This window comes from Lepidochelys kempii, chromosome 7 (assembly GCF_965140285.1).
Source record: "Lepidochelys kempii isolate rLepKem1 chromosome 7, rLepKem1.hap1, whole genome shotgun sequence".
In the NCBI taxonomy this organism is placed as follows: Eukaryota; Metazoa; Chordata; order Testudines; family Cheloniidae; genus Lepidochelys; species Lepidochelys kempii.
The window spans coordinates 65,442,123-65,458,347 of NC_136386.1; the positions used below are offsets into that span (position 1 = coordinate 65,442,123).

Below are 16,225 nucleotides of genomic sequence, written 5' to 3' on the forward strand. Positions count from 1 at the left end.
GGCAGACATACCCAGCGAGGGTAGCTATTTTATGGTCATGTGAAAAGCATGAGGAGAAATGTGTGTTCAACCTCAAAAGCGAGTCAGACTGATCTGTCCAACAGTGTGAAATGGTTGATGGCACAAGTCACGTTCCAATTAAAGAGCTGCTTGTATCACAAGACACCATTGCAACTGGCAATTTCAGCAGAAGAGCCAAGGACACATAATTACCTTATTTCTCTTCAGCTCATGTAGTTTAAGCTGAACATTCCATAGGCACACCTGTGCTGTGGCTGTATAGTGGAATTCAGTTTTCATTTCAGCATTGTTGATACGCATTAAAAATATTTCCACTAAAAAAAACCCCAACAACAACAGGAAATAGGATCCTTACCATACGATGGTCCAGCACTCCATACTGCAGTGGAGCGTGGTGGTTGTCCTGGCTATACAAGTTCTTACTAACCACCTGAATGTGAGCTTGCTGGCGCATCTCTTCTGGAGATTTCATGCCAAAGCAGATGTGGCTTCTAGCAAAGGGAAAAATTACAAAACTTGATTTTAAAAAAGATACACAAGAAGCCGATCTGAGTTACAATAAAGCCAAAGCAAAATTATACTTCCCTCTCTGGGAAAAAAGCATGAATCTATGTATTAGATTTTTGCATTACAGCTAATAATTATTTAAAAAAACAAAAACAAGAAGTCCGGTGGCACCTTAAAGACCAACAGATTTATTTGGGCATAAGTTTTCGTGAGTAAAAAACCCACTTCTTCAGATGCAACTAAAGGTTATTTAAGGATCATCAGAATATAGAGCAGCAGTTCCCAAACTGTGAGGCACCCATAAGATCATTCAGGGGGTCATGATAGGGCCCGGGCCAGCTCTCAGAGTGGCGAGGAAGCAGTGCCAACTCAGCCCTGTTCTGCCCCCTGCTCCGCTCTGGCTCCCGCTCATCCTGTCATGGCTCTGCAACCGCCCCGGCTCCAGGCCCTGCTCCAACCGCAGCCCCAGCCCTGGACTGCAGCTCCTGTGGGGTGGGGGACAGATTCCATTACTGGTGGGGGGGGGGAGACAGAAAAACTTTGGGGACCACTGCTACAGAGTTTATCACATGGATATACTCCAAATGCAGACACTAAATACTAGCTTTTTCCAGCAGTATTAGTGAAAAGGAATTACCAAGTCCATATAAGGTTAGCTTGCAGGAAACATGGGGGGGATTCTAACAGTTAGAAAAGGGAAAGGTTGATTAGATTGAGTCCATCTATTCCATTGCAAAAGCAGCTGAATTCTGCTTCCAAAGAAGGAGGTTTTACATTAAACTGATACTATAGTCAATTTTAGATAAAACCCTTAGCCTTTCCCATTAGCTAACATTATCTGTCACAGAAGGAGTGACAAAAGAAATGTTACGTCAACCAGTGTTTGGTTTCTTTTCTAACTAAACAAGACCACCTCTATAAACCAGATTAAGTGCAGATACATTATATAAAATAATTTAGAAACCACCATGGTCAACAAGAACCAAAGGGTCAGGAGAGCTGATTCTAACTTTCATGAAGCTGATCCCAATGTCAGACTAGACACGTATACCAATGTACCAACACTGTTAGGTACCCGATATGATCAACTTTTTTTAAAATACAGATATAAAACACAAAAGTTAACGAGATTAACCACGTCTCCATTGTGGGGGCTGGTTTCTTTCAATTATGCATTAATGTTGCTGTATTTCTTAAGCACCGTCAAATGTACTTGGAGCACAAAGACAGGTGCCCTTTAGAGAGCGTCCAGACATAAATCTGTATTTGCAGATTGTATTTGCAGGTGGGCTGACTCCCCTCCGTCACCTAAACATTCCCCCGGAATCGCTGGGGGGGGGGTTGAATCCTTCCATCCCAGCGGGGTCCCCTCCTTGGGTCTGACCCACGTCCCTGGGGCTGAACCCCCTCATTCAGCCTCTCATCCAGCCTCCCCCCCCAGCCCCAGGGGCACAGGGCCCCGCTCCTATCTGGGTCTGACCCCAAGGCTGGACACCGCCCCCCAATCCAGCATCCCCTCCAGGGGCACAGACCCCCGCCACCAACTCTCCCCCTCAGGGGCACAGGGGCCCCCGGCAGCGGGGCTCTCGCCAAGGCCGCACAGCCCCCGCCACTCACATTTTCTTGGCCACGTCGGTCTCCCTGAACTGCTCCTTCACCATGATGGCGGCGGGGCGCGGGGCGCTGCCCGCACGGAGGAGAGAGGGGAGCCGGGGCCGCGCGCCGCGCCGCGCCGCACTGCAGAACTCACGGCACCGGCCGCTCAGCGTCCTCCTCCTCGCCCCGCCCACCGCCAGAGCCGCGCGGGGAGCTGGGGACCGGCACAGAGCGAGTCGCAGCGCTGCGGCCGCTCCCTGCAGCGACACCTGCCGGCTAAAAGGGGCAGCCCCGCCCAGGCCGCTCGGGGCGGGCTGCGATGGGGTCAACTACTGTAGACCCCGAAACAATCCCCTCACCTCACCTCAATCCCTAGTGCAGCCCAAGGAAAACCCACAGCACCCCTCGCAGTGCAGGCCCCAGAATAATCCCCAACGGCCCCCTACTGCATTCCCCAAGATAATCCTCAACACACCCCTCTAATGTATCCGCATTCCCCAGGATAACTCCCCAAACCCTCTCTAGTGCATCTCCCAGGATAACCCCCAACATCCCCAGTGCTTTCCCCAATAACTTCCGCATCTCCCTCTAGTGCAGCCCCGAGAATAACCCACAACATTGTTGCTCAAATGGAGCACCCCAGAATAACCCCCATCACCTACCGCCAGTGCACTCCTTCCAAATAACTTATTTACCATTTCTGCTTAGTACAGTCTCTCATAATTCCTCTCTCCCCCTCCCAACTCACATACTTAGTTGCTCTGAGAAGGTCTCATCAATGGTGTTTAAAATGCCACTAATAGCCAATGGTACGCCTACATAATTATATGTAATGGTTAAAGCTAAGATTTTGTCACACATGTTTTTAGTAAAAGTCACGGACAGGGCTATAAAGAAAAATTCACAAAAGCCTGTGACCTGTCCGTGACTTTTACTAAAATATGTGTGACAAAATGGGGAGCTGTGGAGTTTCCACAGTGCCCGCAGCAGCTGCTGGGGCCCGGTTTGAAGCTCCAAGGGCCCCCACCACCCGATGGTGGAATAAGTCAGGACATATGGAACAAAACCAATACCCTAGTTTACACAGTGCCTAACTCTTATTGAATGAAGTAATTTTTTCTACAATAATTATTATTTAACCGAGTAAAGGTTTTCAGGTTGTGCAGAAAATGGATATGTAAACTCAGAGTGTATTATCACGTGTCTTTCAGAGAAAAAACAATACTGCAAGGTTCCATCACCTACCTCCCTGTACTTGACAATCTTTTTGGTGTGTGTTTGTACAGTGCTCTGCACGGTGGGGTCCTGGTCCATGACTGGGGCTTGTTGGTGCTACCATAATACAATTAAATAAGAAATAACTAATACTTTAATGGGGAATGCATAATATAATGCGGGGGGGGGGGCGTGGAAACTCCGAGAATTTCCTGTTTATAATCACCACTGCATCCAACATAAATGAATAAATGATTAAGTTTCTTCCCCCTCCAGCCCCCAGGTTGGCAAAGTCCGGCCAAGCAGGATGCCCCAACCGTGTATTTTCAGTCAGGCGCTGGGCAAGTCGCCTCTCTCCTGCACTTTTACTCAGGCTCTGATAGGGCGCCTTCGCGTTCTGCTCCGCCCCCTCACTAAGCCCCCGGGCGCCGGGATATGGTTGGCTGCGGCGGGGTCCTTCTTCCTTTCCTCGCTCCCTTGGAGTAGAGCTAACCGCCGAGATGGTGAGTGTCCGCAGAGCGGCCCGTTTCTATCCGCCTTGCGCCGCTGCCATCCTGCTGCCGCCGGGCTCGCGGGACCCTGTGGCCTCTCCGGGCCCATTGGTTGGGGCGCCTGCGCGGGCATTGGGGAGCCCGGGCGGGAGTCAGGGTAGTGGTGGGGCCTCTTCACGGCGCCCCCTCCCTCCCTCCCTCCCCCCCCCCCCAGGCCTCTGGGATGCGACTCCCTGAGCTCCCCAGGCAGCGCTGGGCTCTGGCTCCCCGCACTGCTCGGCTCTTTCCGGCGCGGCTGCGGGCTTTCCCCAGCCTGGCCGGCGCGGCGTGTGTGTGTGCGTGGGGGGCGGGCGGGAATGTGACAAGCCGCCCGCTAGCAGCTCGGCTGGAGCCGCCCTGGGCTCTGCGCATCGCCCCTGCACGTGCATTCAGTCCCATTTCGCCTTCCGCTGCGGCTCTGCCCCAAACCCAGCGCTTCCCGGGGGCTGGAACTGGGCACAATTACAGCGGCCGGGTGTGCTCAGGCAAGTGATGGTTTCCCTTTGCACCCTAGCATAGGAGTTAGTAGCCAGCTTCTGCTGCCGAGGCATGTTTGTCCACAGGCTTCACGCCAAGTGTTGCCGTGTAACTGGTGGATGCACTTTCCTTTCATATTTAGGGATTGTATTCGCTTTACACACGAGGTTTAAATTAGACTTTGGTACAAAAAATTCTTGATTTACAGATGGGTCAAATCTGAACTGGTCATGTTACAAACATGACTTGCATCCCAGTTAGTGCCCCATAACCCAGGTCCAGTTTCCCATTTTTTGACAAATAATATTGCATATTGGTGGATGCTCAGTGTTGGACAGCGAGTGGACATAATATCTATGAGAGTAAGGAGGAGACATTTATGGTGGGGTGAGATTGAGGCAAATTGCCTGGTGACCAATTTTGAGCAGCCAGACACCAGGGCAATTAGAAGAGCACACGGAGGTGCACTGTGCATCAGAGAGGCTTTGAAAAACAGTTTCATGATTGACCAGGCCATGGTGTGACAGTTGTGTGTGTTTGTCCTTGATGCAAAGCTTCCCCCTTTGGTGAATGTACTTCCGTGTAAACCAATCCCCACCTCCCACTTTTGACCTCCCACTTTTGACCACAGCTGTAACAGGAAATAAAGTCCCTATTGTTTTGAATCCATTCATTCTTTATTTATATAAAAAATCTTCTATTCTGTGGGCTGCAAACTGCATGAATTCCATAACTATTATCATGACAGTTTTTTTTCTTCATCCTTGGAATAGCTCTCCTAGCACAGGTTGGGGTTGTATTGTAGCAGCATCTTGCCATGAGTTTCAGACCAGGTTTTTAATCAGTTTTTGCAAACCAGCTGATGAGTTATTTGAGGAATTGTGTAGATGGTGTGAAAGCTCATGGAAGAACTTAAATGCATATTAATTGTTTTTCTGAATTATCTTATAGAATGACACGGTGACCATCAGAACCAGGAAGTTCATGACTAATAGACTGCTTCAGCGTAAGCAGATGGTAAGATATATTGGGTACTACCTTGGTTTTCTGTATCTGCTTATGTTGGGTTATGTGTTTTATATTACTGTATTTTTCATTTTTAAAGCTTGTAACTTTTACTCTTTAGAATGACCCTAGCTAAAAGACTTCTAGATAGGGTAGATTTTTTTCAAGATACTGCTTCCTAGTGGGTAGGCTGTCTATGGTTGCCATTTAAATTAATTTGTAATGATTTGCTAGACCATTAGATGTGCACGAAGATTCTAGTTAGGGAATAGGACGTAAGTATTCTCTATGATCCTTGTTAAAACTTGAAAATACTAAACTGCCCACTAATTGCTTTGCTTTACTTTACTTCTAAAGATGTAGCCAAAGCTACTGTGAGTGATATGGGGAGAATAATAGGGGCGGAGAGCTTATGAGAACTCTTCAATGATAGTAGCTTTAACTTGATCTTTGACTCTTTAATTTTTGCTTGAGTCTCTATATAGTGAGATGTACATCAAATAGGAACTGCTGGCCTCCGTTGTTGCTGTGATGTGTGTTAATTTAGATGCCAAGTGTGGGTAGTGATATTTTCCTTATTAGCTGTTATAAGGCTGTTTAGATATCATCGTTATGTATGGAATATCTTTATACTATTATAAAGTACGGATATTTCTAACGGGAAAAACTTGCATCTGTAGGTCATTGATGTTCTTCATCCTGGAAAGGCCACAGTTCCCAAAACTGAAATCAGGGAAAAGCTGGCAAAAATGTACAAAACAACGCCAGATGTAATTTTCGTCTTTGGCTTCAGAACCCATTTTGGTGGTGGCAAGACAACAGGCTTTGGCATGATTTATGATTCCCTGGACTATGCAAAGAAGAATGAACCAAAGCACAGACTGGCCAGGGTAAGTTTCTTGCTTGCAGTTTTTACAGTGCTAAGAAGGTTGCTGTTTGTTCTAAAAGGTATCTTGCATATAGTTAGGGTCCAAAACTTAAAACATTGCAGCAAAGTTAAACTATTGGTACAAAAATGAGATCTATAAATAGAAATCCCTTCTCTATATTCATGAATTTACAGCGTGGAAACAAGCTTTTTGTTGTAATGCAGATGAAGGAGGATGAAATGATTTATGATCAGCTGTGGGTTTTAGCAGTACAATGTAATGGTTAATGGAAGGGGCACAAGATCATGGGATGAGCATGCGTAGTATATATGTTCTTAAAAATATACTCCACTTCCTCTCTACACTTTCAGCACATAAAGTTGCCTCACTTTTATATTAGCGGTTGCCTACAGAACTTTTAAATAACTTTTTAGGGCTTACATTAGTAATAATACTTTTAGTTATTAAAGCATTTGAAATATTTAATATAGAAACACTTTTTAGATATTGAGTTCACTTTAATAATTGTGGGCATAATTCTCTTACTACTAGCATGGCTTGTATGAAAAGAAGAAGACTTCGAGAAAACAGCGGAAGGAGCGTAAGAACAGAATGAAGAAAGTCAGGGGCACAGCCAAGGCAAACGTTGGTGCTGGCAAGAAGGTATGATGGAAACCTGCAGGCTAGAGCATAGATGCTGGATTTTAGTTTCTTTGCTAGACAGTTTTCTTCCTCAACAAAATAATATTTTCTTTAATTTTTTTACCTTTCCTACTGGATAACAGAAGTTAACTTATGAGATCCTGTGTAGTTTTAACTCAGTAGTTTACAGTAGAACCTCAGTGTTACAAACTGACCAGTCAACCACACGCATCGTTTTGAACTAGAAGTATGAAATCAGGCAGGAACAGAGACCAAAAAACCCCCACACCAAATACTGTGTTAAATATGAAGTACTTACAAAAAGGAAAGCGCAGGTTTTTTTCTTCTGCATAGTAAAGTTTCAATACTGCATTAAATCAATGTTCAGTTACAAGCTTTTGGAAGAACAGCCCTAATGTTTTGTTTAGAGTTATGAACATTTCAGAGTAATGAACAGCCTCCGTTCCCAAGATGTTTGTAACTCTGAGTTTCTAATGTAGTTTTGCTCTCCTGGTTGCTGTTTGGTAGGTAGCTTAATGTGAAGATTTAAGTGGTATGTATTCTGTTTCTTTTTTAAGTCTTGTAAAAACTGTACTTTGTTCCCATCAACGTATGGATACCTCACTTGAATTACTAGATAACTCCGATGATGGACAATAAAACTTTAAGTTCTCCCCGGACTTGAGTTTTGTTCATTAGATTCCCCCCAACATGATAGAGAACTCCAGCCAGCCTGGTGGGCTGCTGGTATTGTAATATGCTCCCTCCCACAAAGGAACTTTAGAGTTAGGAGTCATGTGTTTGAGGCAGTGCCCTCCACCTCTGCAGGCTATGGGGAGGTAGGATGTTTATCTGGCACTGCTGGTCTCTTCTACCTAGTCAGTTACTGATGCTCGACTTCTGGTGGGAGCTGTGTCATCCCTCAGAGGGGAGGGCAAGCCATCCTGATGTGAAGGTTGGAGGGGGTCTTGGGATGTTCTCAAGCAGAATGAAAAACTGAGGTACAGTGTAGAAATGAAAGCTTAAAGACAGATCAGTGGTACTCAAGGGATTTGAGAGGTGCAAAATATACTAAGCATACTTAAAAACAGTAAAATCTGATTTTTGCACTGTTTTGGAGGTAGAGTGAAGGTGGTGGGTAATAGAAAAAGCTGATTTTTCTGGTAAATAGTTGTAGTTGCTAAAATGCTATAAATAACCAAATATCCTTTCTTGAATCTCTTAGTAACCTTTCTTTACTTTAACCTTTCTTTCTTTCTTGGAATTCTTCAACAGAAGTGAAGTGACTAGCAGGTACTGAGTGAGCATGGATGTGGTGGTGGCTGTATGAATTATGCATCACTTACATGCTTGAGACGTGTTTAATAGAAACACCTTGTGTATTGCTTTGCATGCCTATGCTCTCACTTTGAACCTGAATTCATTTCTGCCCTTCAGTAGACAGTATTCTGCTACAGTCCAAATACTGCTACAGAAACAGAGGGTGGCTAACTTAAAACTAGTGCAGAAGTGAAATCTGGTTTTCTGACACTGCTCATCCAAATACACCCAGTGGATCTTGACAAGCTCTTGTGCATATTGTTATGAAATACCAATAAATGGGGTGAAGGATAATGCCTCAACAGTATGTATTGAGGCATGAAGAGAGAAACATTGGCCCAGTTTTTTTTAAAAACTGCATACAACGAACCCTCTCTAGAACGCGTGTCTATAGAGCACAAATTCGCATATAATGCGGTCATGGCCATGGATCCCCAATTTAATTATTTTAATTACAATTCATTTTAACATGGTATTGCGTATGGATACCAAATCCTGTGTTCTAGAAAGGGTCCGGTGTATTGATTAAAAAAATACAGCTGCATGTGTAACTTGTGCTTACCACAAATGCACCATGCTTTTCTGGATTTAAGCCATTCTTTTTGTTTAAACACTGTAATATGCTGGTTAATAAAGATGAAGCCCTGCAAATATTAACTGCATAATAGTAAAGATGAAGGCAATTTAACAAGAGCTCTTAGTGGTTTGTAGTTTGAAAGCATGTCTTTAACCAACAGAAGTTGGTCCAATAAGATATTACCTCACCACTTTGTGTGCAAACTTAGTTTCAAGGGCGGAATGAATTGAATCTGCAAGCTTAATCAGTGTATTTGTTGTATACTCATTGATCAAATTTGCTGACTAAATTCATTCCCTGCAAGCTCTGTGAAAGTCTCTACTTTGCCATTTACCCTCATGAGTTTCCTCAAAACCACCAAACCTCATGATTTACACAGGGCCCTACTTATAATGCATCTCAGTCTAGGTAGGACAAGTAGAGGATAAAATAGTTTAATGCTACTCTTTTGACAGATATGCTACCTGTCTGAATAGTTCTGTGATGTGGTGTATAATCCTTGAAATGAAGTAATTGTTCTCTTGACTGATTTTGTTCTCATTTGAGGTTGACCAGTGTTAAAAATTGGCTAGGGGGCATCATTTAACAGCAGTGATCAACCTTATTCATAGAATATCAGGGTTGGAGGGGACCTCAAGAGGGCCATCTAGTCCAACCTCCTGCTCAAAGCAGGACCAATCCCCAATTTTTGCCCCAGATCCCTAAATGGCCCCCTCAAGGATTGAACTCGGAACCCTGGATTTAGCAGGCCAATACTCAAAACCACTAAGCTATACAGGAGGGCCACACAAACCTAAGCACCGCCTTGTGAGGGCCAAACAGGTTAGGTACAGTATTTCCTAGTTAAAAACCAAGAGATTAGTGCATAAAATCTATGTCAGAATGATAGAAAATGGGGGGAAAAAGTAAAGAACACATCATTAAATTAAGAATATATAAACATGATGGCAAAATGCTAATGAATCTGCCTTTAGTATATAGTGTTGAAGCAGGCCCTGGGCCTTACAGAATGCTCTAGTGGGCCATAGGTTGGGCACCCCTGACTTAAAGGATCTAGGTCTGACTAATTTAACAGCCTAGTCCACATGGATTAGTCTTTCTAACTTATAAAACACATGGCCAATTTTTATTACTATGGTGTCTCTAGAGGCCATGATCAAGGCCCCACGGTGGTTATGCATACACTCTACTCAAAATAATGTAATGACTTCTCAATTAAGGGATCGGTTTGAAGTGTACTATATTACTTAAAGTTTACATAATTTAAATAGATGGGGGCCCCATCTGGCCCTTCAGACGTTTTAAGCTGGCCCTAGAGCTCCTGCTGGGGAGCAGGGTCCAAGACTTGCCCTGCTTCCACTCATGCTATGGCTCTGCATGGCTCTCAAAGCAGTGGCATGTCCCACTTCCAGCTCCTATGCGTAGGGGGGGCTAAGGGGCACTGCATGCTGCCCCTGCCTCAAGCACTCCCCCCACAGCTCCCATTGGCCAGGAACTGCGCGCCAATGGGAGCTGCAGGGGAGGTGCCTAAGGATGGGGCAGTGTGCAAAACAGCCTGGCTGTGCCTCCATGTAGGAGCTGGGGGGGGGGAAACATGCCACTGCTACCGGGAGTTACTTGAGGTAAGCGCTGCCTGGAGCCTGCACTCCTGACCTCCTGTCCTAGCCCTGATCCCCCTCCTGCCCTCTGAGCTCTTCAGTCTCAGCCCAGAACACCCTCCTGCATCCCAAACCCCGCATCCCAACCCCAGAGCCCATACCCTCAGCTGGAGCCTTCAAACCCCCCTGTCCCAGTCTGGAGCCCCCTCCCACACCCTGAACTCCCAATTTCGTGAGCATTCATGGCCTGCCATACAATTTCCATACCCAGATGTGGCCCTCGGGCCAAAAAGTTTGCCCACCCCTGAAATAGACAGACATAAATCTTTTAAATTAACTCCTAGAAAAACTGAAGTGTTGTGATATTTCTGTATAACTTCTTTTGAGGAGGCTTATGGATGAAGGAATAACAAGAAATGAAGCATTGGGTAGAGAAGTAGATGTCCACATCTTCATTTGGCTGCAGAGTTCTTAGGAGGAACAAAAAGCAGAGCGGAATAATCACTATAATTGAAACATTAATTACTATAGGTGCATTGGTAACTAAAGGAAACTCCTATTTCTGATTAAGTCTCGTCACTTGTAATAGTCTTAACTTGCATGGAAATAGAGTTGTTGCTAAATCCGTTCTTTGCCTTTGTATATACTTTACATTTCCATTTTGAAAATGCATGTCTGAAGTGTGTGAAGTATATCTGAAATATATTATATATGAAGTAAATCATATACACATTGAATTACTTTCGTTAGCCCTTCTTGTTGTGAACGTAGGGTTCATACCATACCACTTTCTCTCACTTTTGGTTGTTTGAATTGGGGCGTCTGTGTTTTTTTGGGCTATACCTTTATACATCCATTGTAAGGCCTTGTTTACACTGGGAAATAGTCTAGGTTTCAGACTTTGGTGATTGGACACTGGTGTGGCTGCACGGGGGAAAACTGCCATTTGCAGATATGGAGTTTACCCCTTGAAAATGGGGTAAGTTGCATCCACTATTGTAAACTTACAGCTGATCCTGTTGGCTCTGGTGCATCTATATGTGGATGGCAACTGTTGCCTGGAGTTAGGGGAAGGCTGTGCCATCTTCACTTCAAGTCTTTCAGACCATGTCTATACTTACTGCTATAAGCTTGTACAGCTGTACCAATACAGCTGTGCTACTGTAAGATCGCTCGTGTAGCCGTGTTATGCCGATGGGAGAGAGCTCTCCTGTTGACTTCATAAAATCAGCTAAACAAGTGGCGGTAGCTGTGTTGGTGGGAAAGCATCTCCTGCCAACATTGCTTGTGTGCACACAAGCAATTATGCTGCTAAAACTTACGTTACTCAAGGGTGTGAAAAAAGTTTTGCTGACAAGTGCTAATGTAGACATGGCCGTACTCTTGTTTCTACGTGACTAAGGCAGAAAGCTAAGTAACTGACAACGTAGCCTGCTTTCCCTTGATGGTCACTTAACTCCTCACTTTTCGTGTCTTGACAGTTGTACACATAACCTCTGAACATCTAAAATCTTAATAGCAATGTGCCTTTCCTTGCATTGTCACATGGCTATTTTTACTGCTCCTTACGGCACATAAATCTACCCCATCTCTGGGTACCAAAAAGCTACCCTTATAGTTAAACTGCATTAACCACTCTCTTGTATCTGATTTGAGTGCTTTTTTTACATTGACAGCTTTCATTATGTTTAAAGATATTAGCTTGATTTTTTATAACATATGTAAATTAGCACTCACATTCAAACACATGAATGGCCTAACTAGCCATCTGTGGAAATACTCAGTTTATAATTGTGAAAATTGGTCCCCTGATGTTTGTAACTAATAAAGTGCAGAAGACTCTGGTAAGAAGCCTTATCACCCTGCCTCATCACACCTTTGACTATTTTTTAAGGAGTTGGCATTCAGCCGTAACTCTCCTTTCCCCCTCCAAGAAATTTGTCCCACTCTTTTGCAGCCACTATCCTTCTGCAGAACCCTCCAAGATCCATTTCTTCTATTACAATTTTGAAAGTCTTTTGTGATATTCCTTTTTCTTACACACTCCACCTTTTATTTCTGTTACTTGTATTCTTATTAGCTGTCCATGATAGGAGCTGCTTTTATATATGGACAGCACCTAGCATATTGTTTGCTATTGGAATAAATAAATATTAAACGTTATTTGGGCCGTGGCAATACACAAGTCTTGTAAGTCCTTTATATGTGGCACTCTAGTTGACTGCAGTAGCTCTGAATGTGGAGGGCTTGCAGGATCATGGTTTTAAGCCTGCCGTAACCTTATTTTGCTATACCTAATCCTACCAGGTATGTAAACCCTGGTGTTTGCTTTTAAGTGCAGATGCACTCAAGAAATAAAGCATGTAAAAATGGACACTTTAGTTACCTCCTTTCCCCTTTGATTGTTTGTATTCAAAGTTATATCTGATTGTATCTTTGACAAGTTTGGCTTTGATTAGCTATATGGGCTTTTTAGGAAAGTTACTGAAAATAAGCATGAAACCCAACAGTGCCATTAGCACTCTTTAGGACACACTCACACCAAACAGGTTGGATTTTCTAGCGTAACATGACTATGTGTAATAATGACTGTAATTTGTGGGTGGTGTTTTTGTTTTTTCTTAAGCATTTACTGACTTTCTGTTTTCTTGTTTCAGTGAGCTGGCAAATGGAAATAACAGGTATAACTTCTTAAATGTTTGGCGTTCTGCTATGCTGGTGATTTGGCTTTTCTCTAAGAATTAATCTTAATGAAATGACTTTAACATTTTATCATGCTGTGGCCTTATGTTCAAAGTCAGGACAAGTAAGTTTTAACACAGTTTTTTTTAATTTTAAGGGAACACTCTGTTTTTGCATATGGTATCAACTGCCAGTTTTTGTGGACATGTTCCCTGTGGCCTCACCCACACCTCTGCTGTGTGGAAGACCCAAATAACAAGGAACTCATGTAACCTACCATAAACAAAGACTCTAATGCTTAGAGTAACACTGAAAATGTAGATTTCTTTTAATCTCTCATAATAGAAAAATTGTGACTTCTCAAAAATTGTCCTTTACATTTCATTAATAACTAATATAATGGGATGAGTGTTTTTACTACTGCTTAAATGACAAAAATATTTATCAGAATGTATCTCAAATTACAAAGCAGTATGTTTGTTTCACTGATAGAAGTTACAATTATAAAGCAGTCAATTTCTATCTTAATACCAGCAAGAAGTCTCTCAAGTGGACTGATGAGACTTAACTAAAAGGCCATCAAACATACTTTAAGTCCTGCTGTTTGTTCTCATTTCAGTACCAAGGCTACTTAAATGAATGTGCTTTGTTGTGGTAGCTGGTGCAGAGCAAACCCAACCCTCTGCTATAGCTACTGGAGCAACTTTTTAAAAGCAGCCTGAGCAGTATGTATTTAAAACAAAGCAGAATTTAACTAAAACAAGACATCTGCTATCCTTGGTCTTTATACGGCTTGAATATTCTGATAATCTTACTTAGCTGGCTAACAAAGCAGTTGCTTCTCATCTTATGGTTTAATAATTGTTCATAGCATTTCTAAAGAATAGAGTGTCTGAAGCCCTGATCTTGCTGTGGCCTTTTTCTGCACAGGACTAATTGTTACTTTTCTAAAGGCCCTTATCCTGCAATGTAAAATAAGATGACTACATTCCATTGCAAAGATATTACAGGGCTGACTTTTTTCCACCCTCCTTTTACAGAGACTAAATTATCCTGCAAAGGTAACAAGAGAAGATGATGATGATGGTCTATCAGAAGCTTGTCAAATAAACTATATAAACTGAAATGCTTTGTTCTTTCTTCTCTCTTCCCCCCCCCCCCAGGTTTAAATGTACAATAAAGATTTTATAAACTGAATTTGAAAGATCCAGAATTGTTCAGATCAGGTGCATTGTTTACACTGCATTAATAACCCTTTTGGTATAAGCATTGTTTTAGCATCTCAGTATTTTTACTTCAAGACAGTCGCATCCAAATATTTTATTGATTCATAAACAGTAGGAACTAGATCAACATGCTTAATGAAGTGGTCTTTTATACTTCAAATGTTTTGAAAGCTGGTCTTTTGACAGCTGTGAAACTTTACCAAGCTCTCTTTTCAGGTGTTTGATAAGTGGTAAAACTTAATTCCTGGGCTAGAACTTTGCAAGCAAGATTAATCTACTAGCCAGTTGCTGGCCTTTATTAATAGGTGTTTAAGTATTCTTTTGTTTATACTCAGGTCCGAGTTTACTGTGTTTGCATAAATGTATAGATCACTGTATTGACATATAATGACCTATTCTTGCCCCTCATGGAAGTCAGCCATATTTTTAGACTTACCTGTCAAGCAGACTAGAAGTGTGTGTGAGTGCGGGCTATCAATCGGGTCAGATCCAGCTTTTATCAAAACCTTATCCAGACTGTCTTGTAGCTCCTGTATTAATACATAATGGACTTTGAAAATTCAACACTTGAGTATCTATCCCAAGAAACACACAACAAAGCTGAGGAACAAACATGTTGCTGCAGAGAAGACACTTCACTATTTGGAGGGGCTTGAAGAATATTGCAGTAACCCCACTGAGCTCAGACAATATGTACATTGGAATAAAAGCATAAAATTGGGTTCTGGTGTGTAGGAAGAGGTGGCTGTTAAAGGCTAAGTAAAATCTAGAAAGTAAGCAAACGTTTAGGTTAAATTTTGATACATCTCTTTTTGGTAATTGCACTTAGGTGGTGACTGGCTCTCCTGTGCCAAGCATGTTTAGGGCTGATCAAAAGTTGGACTAGGGTTCTCCAAGGAAAACATGAATGCTAAAGTTAGTTGGAAGATGGTACTCTTTTTTTTCTTCTCCCTCACCCACCAGTCCACAGTAGAGAACAAGCCCCCTGGTTTGGGGAAATGAGTGAAAGAACACTTGGAACAAAATTTCCTACAACTTGTAGCGTGGAAAAAGGGTCTGTTTTCATGCTCGCAAGTCTAACCCATATGCTCCCAACTTGCTCTTAAACTTTAATTGCATAGTGAAATAGTCCTACATAGGCTGAGGATGGAGAATGGGAGTAGTCTCCCCAAAGTAGCTGCATGTTAGCAAAATTTCTCTTCTGCTAGCCTGAATTCTGTCTGTAGATACAGTGAGATGTATTCATCCAGCTAGCATTCCTCTGAAGGCTTGGGGTGTGCTGTCACTGCCTTCTCATGCTCCAAAGGTGGGTGGATTTTATTGAGTACAGCAAGTTCCGTGCAGTGAAGTTTAGAAGCTTTGGGTTTCCCCGGAAAAGTGAAGTCTTGCTTTCAGTATATTTTGGTAATGATGAAAAATACTCTTCTGTTTAAAAATGCGTCTTGACCTGGTAATACAGAACACATTGCTACACTAGCTGGCACCATTTATTTAATCCAGGGTAACGCCTCTCTGGCTGTTTTTAAAAGAGCTAAATCTATTCATTTCTGAGAACTGGTCATGAAACACTTAAAGCTGCTGCTGGTAGTACGCATCACTTTCTCCACACTGATTGGGATTGCTGTCTCAATGTGGCCATGTCTCTTAAACAGGACTTCATGCTTTTCTGCAATAGCTCCAGCCCATGCGCTTCATTCAGAGCAAGACAAAAAAAGCTTTATTCTTTGAAAGGCTAGAGATGAAATTTTAAACCCATGTTCCATTCACTATAAGTGTAAGTCAAGCCTAATATTAAATAGCTGTCTTTAAAATCTCTTGCCAGTGCTTTCAAATGGAAAAGCTGATGACTTTACATATTGAAAACACTGCTTTCTGTTCTGTTAGTACTGCTAATAGTCTTTAGTGTGATTTATTAAAATATTGTAGCTGGCTTTTTTTAAAAGGGTCCACTATTGCTTAA

At 42.8% G+C, this 16,225-nt stretch overlaps 2 protein-coding genes across 5 annotated transcripts in view; one reads left to right on the top strand and one right to left on the bottom strand.

Moving 5' to 3' along the window:
* Positions 1–2,322, bottom strand: part of POLR3A (RNA polymerase III subunit A) — a 53,440-nt gene extending 51,118 nt beyond the window's left edge. For all 3 annotated transcript variants that reach the window (XM_073353229.2, XM_073353230.2, XM_073353228.2), the window contains exons 1-2: positions 2,146–2,322; positions 377–512 (exon numbers count right to left, since the gene is read on the bottom strand). In XM_073353229.2, the coding sequence (XP_073209330.1) occupies positions 377–512; positions 2,146–2,189 (180 nt within the window). In that variant the 5' untranslated portion in view covers positions 2,190–2,322. The remainder of the gene's footprint in view (positions 1–376; positions 513–2,145) is intronic.
* A 1,419-nt stretch (positions 2,323–3,741) lies between these two features.
* On the top strand, positions 3,742–14,165 carry RPS24 (ribosomal protein S24). 2 transcript variants are annotated; one of them, XM_073353231.2, is made up of 7 exons: positions 3,742–3,842; positions 5,298–5,363; positions 6,032–6,241; positions 6,773–6,883; positions 8,138–8,155; positions 13,015–13,038; positions 14,080–14,165. In XM_073353231.2, exons 1-5 carry the CDS (start codon positions 3,840–3,842, stop codon positions 8,141–8,143), a joined length of 396 nt encoding a protein of 131 aa, XP_073209332.1. In that variant the 5' UTR covers positions 3,742–3,839; the 3' UTR covers positions 8,144–8,155; positions 13,015–13,038; positions 14,080–14,165. The 2 variants fall into 2 exon arrangements, with proteins under 2 accessions (XP_073209332.1, XP_073209333.1); XM_073353232.2 differs by lacking the exon at positions 8,138–8,155.
* The last annotated feature ends 2,060 nt before the right edge of the window (positions 14,166–16,225 follow it).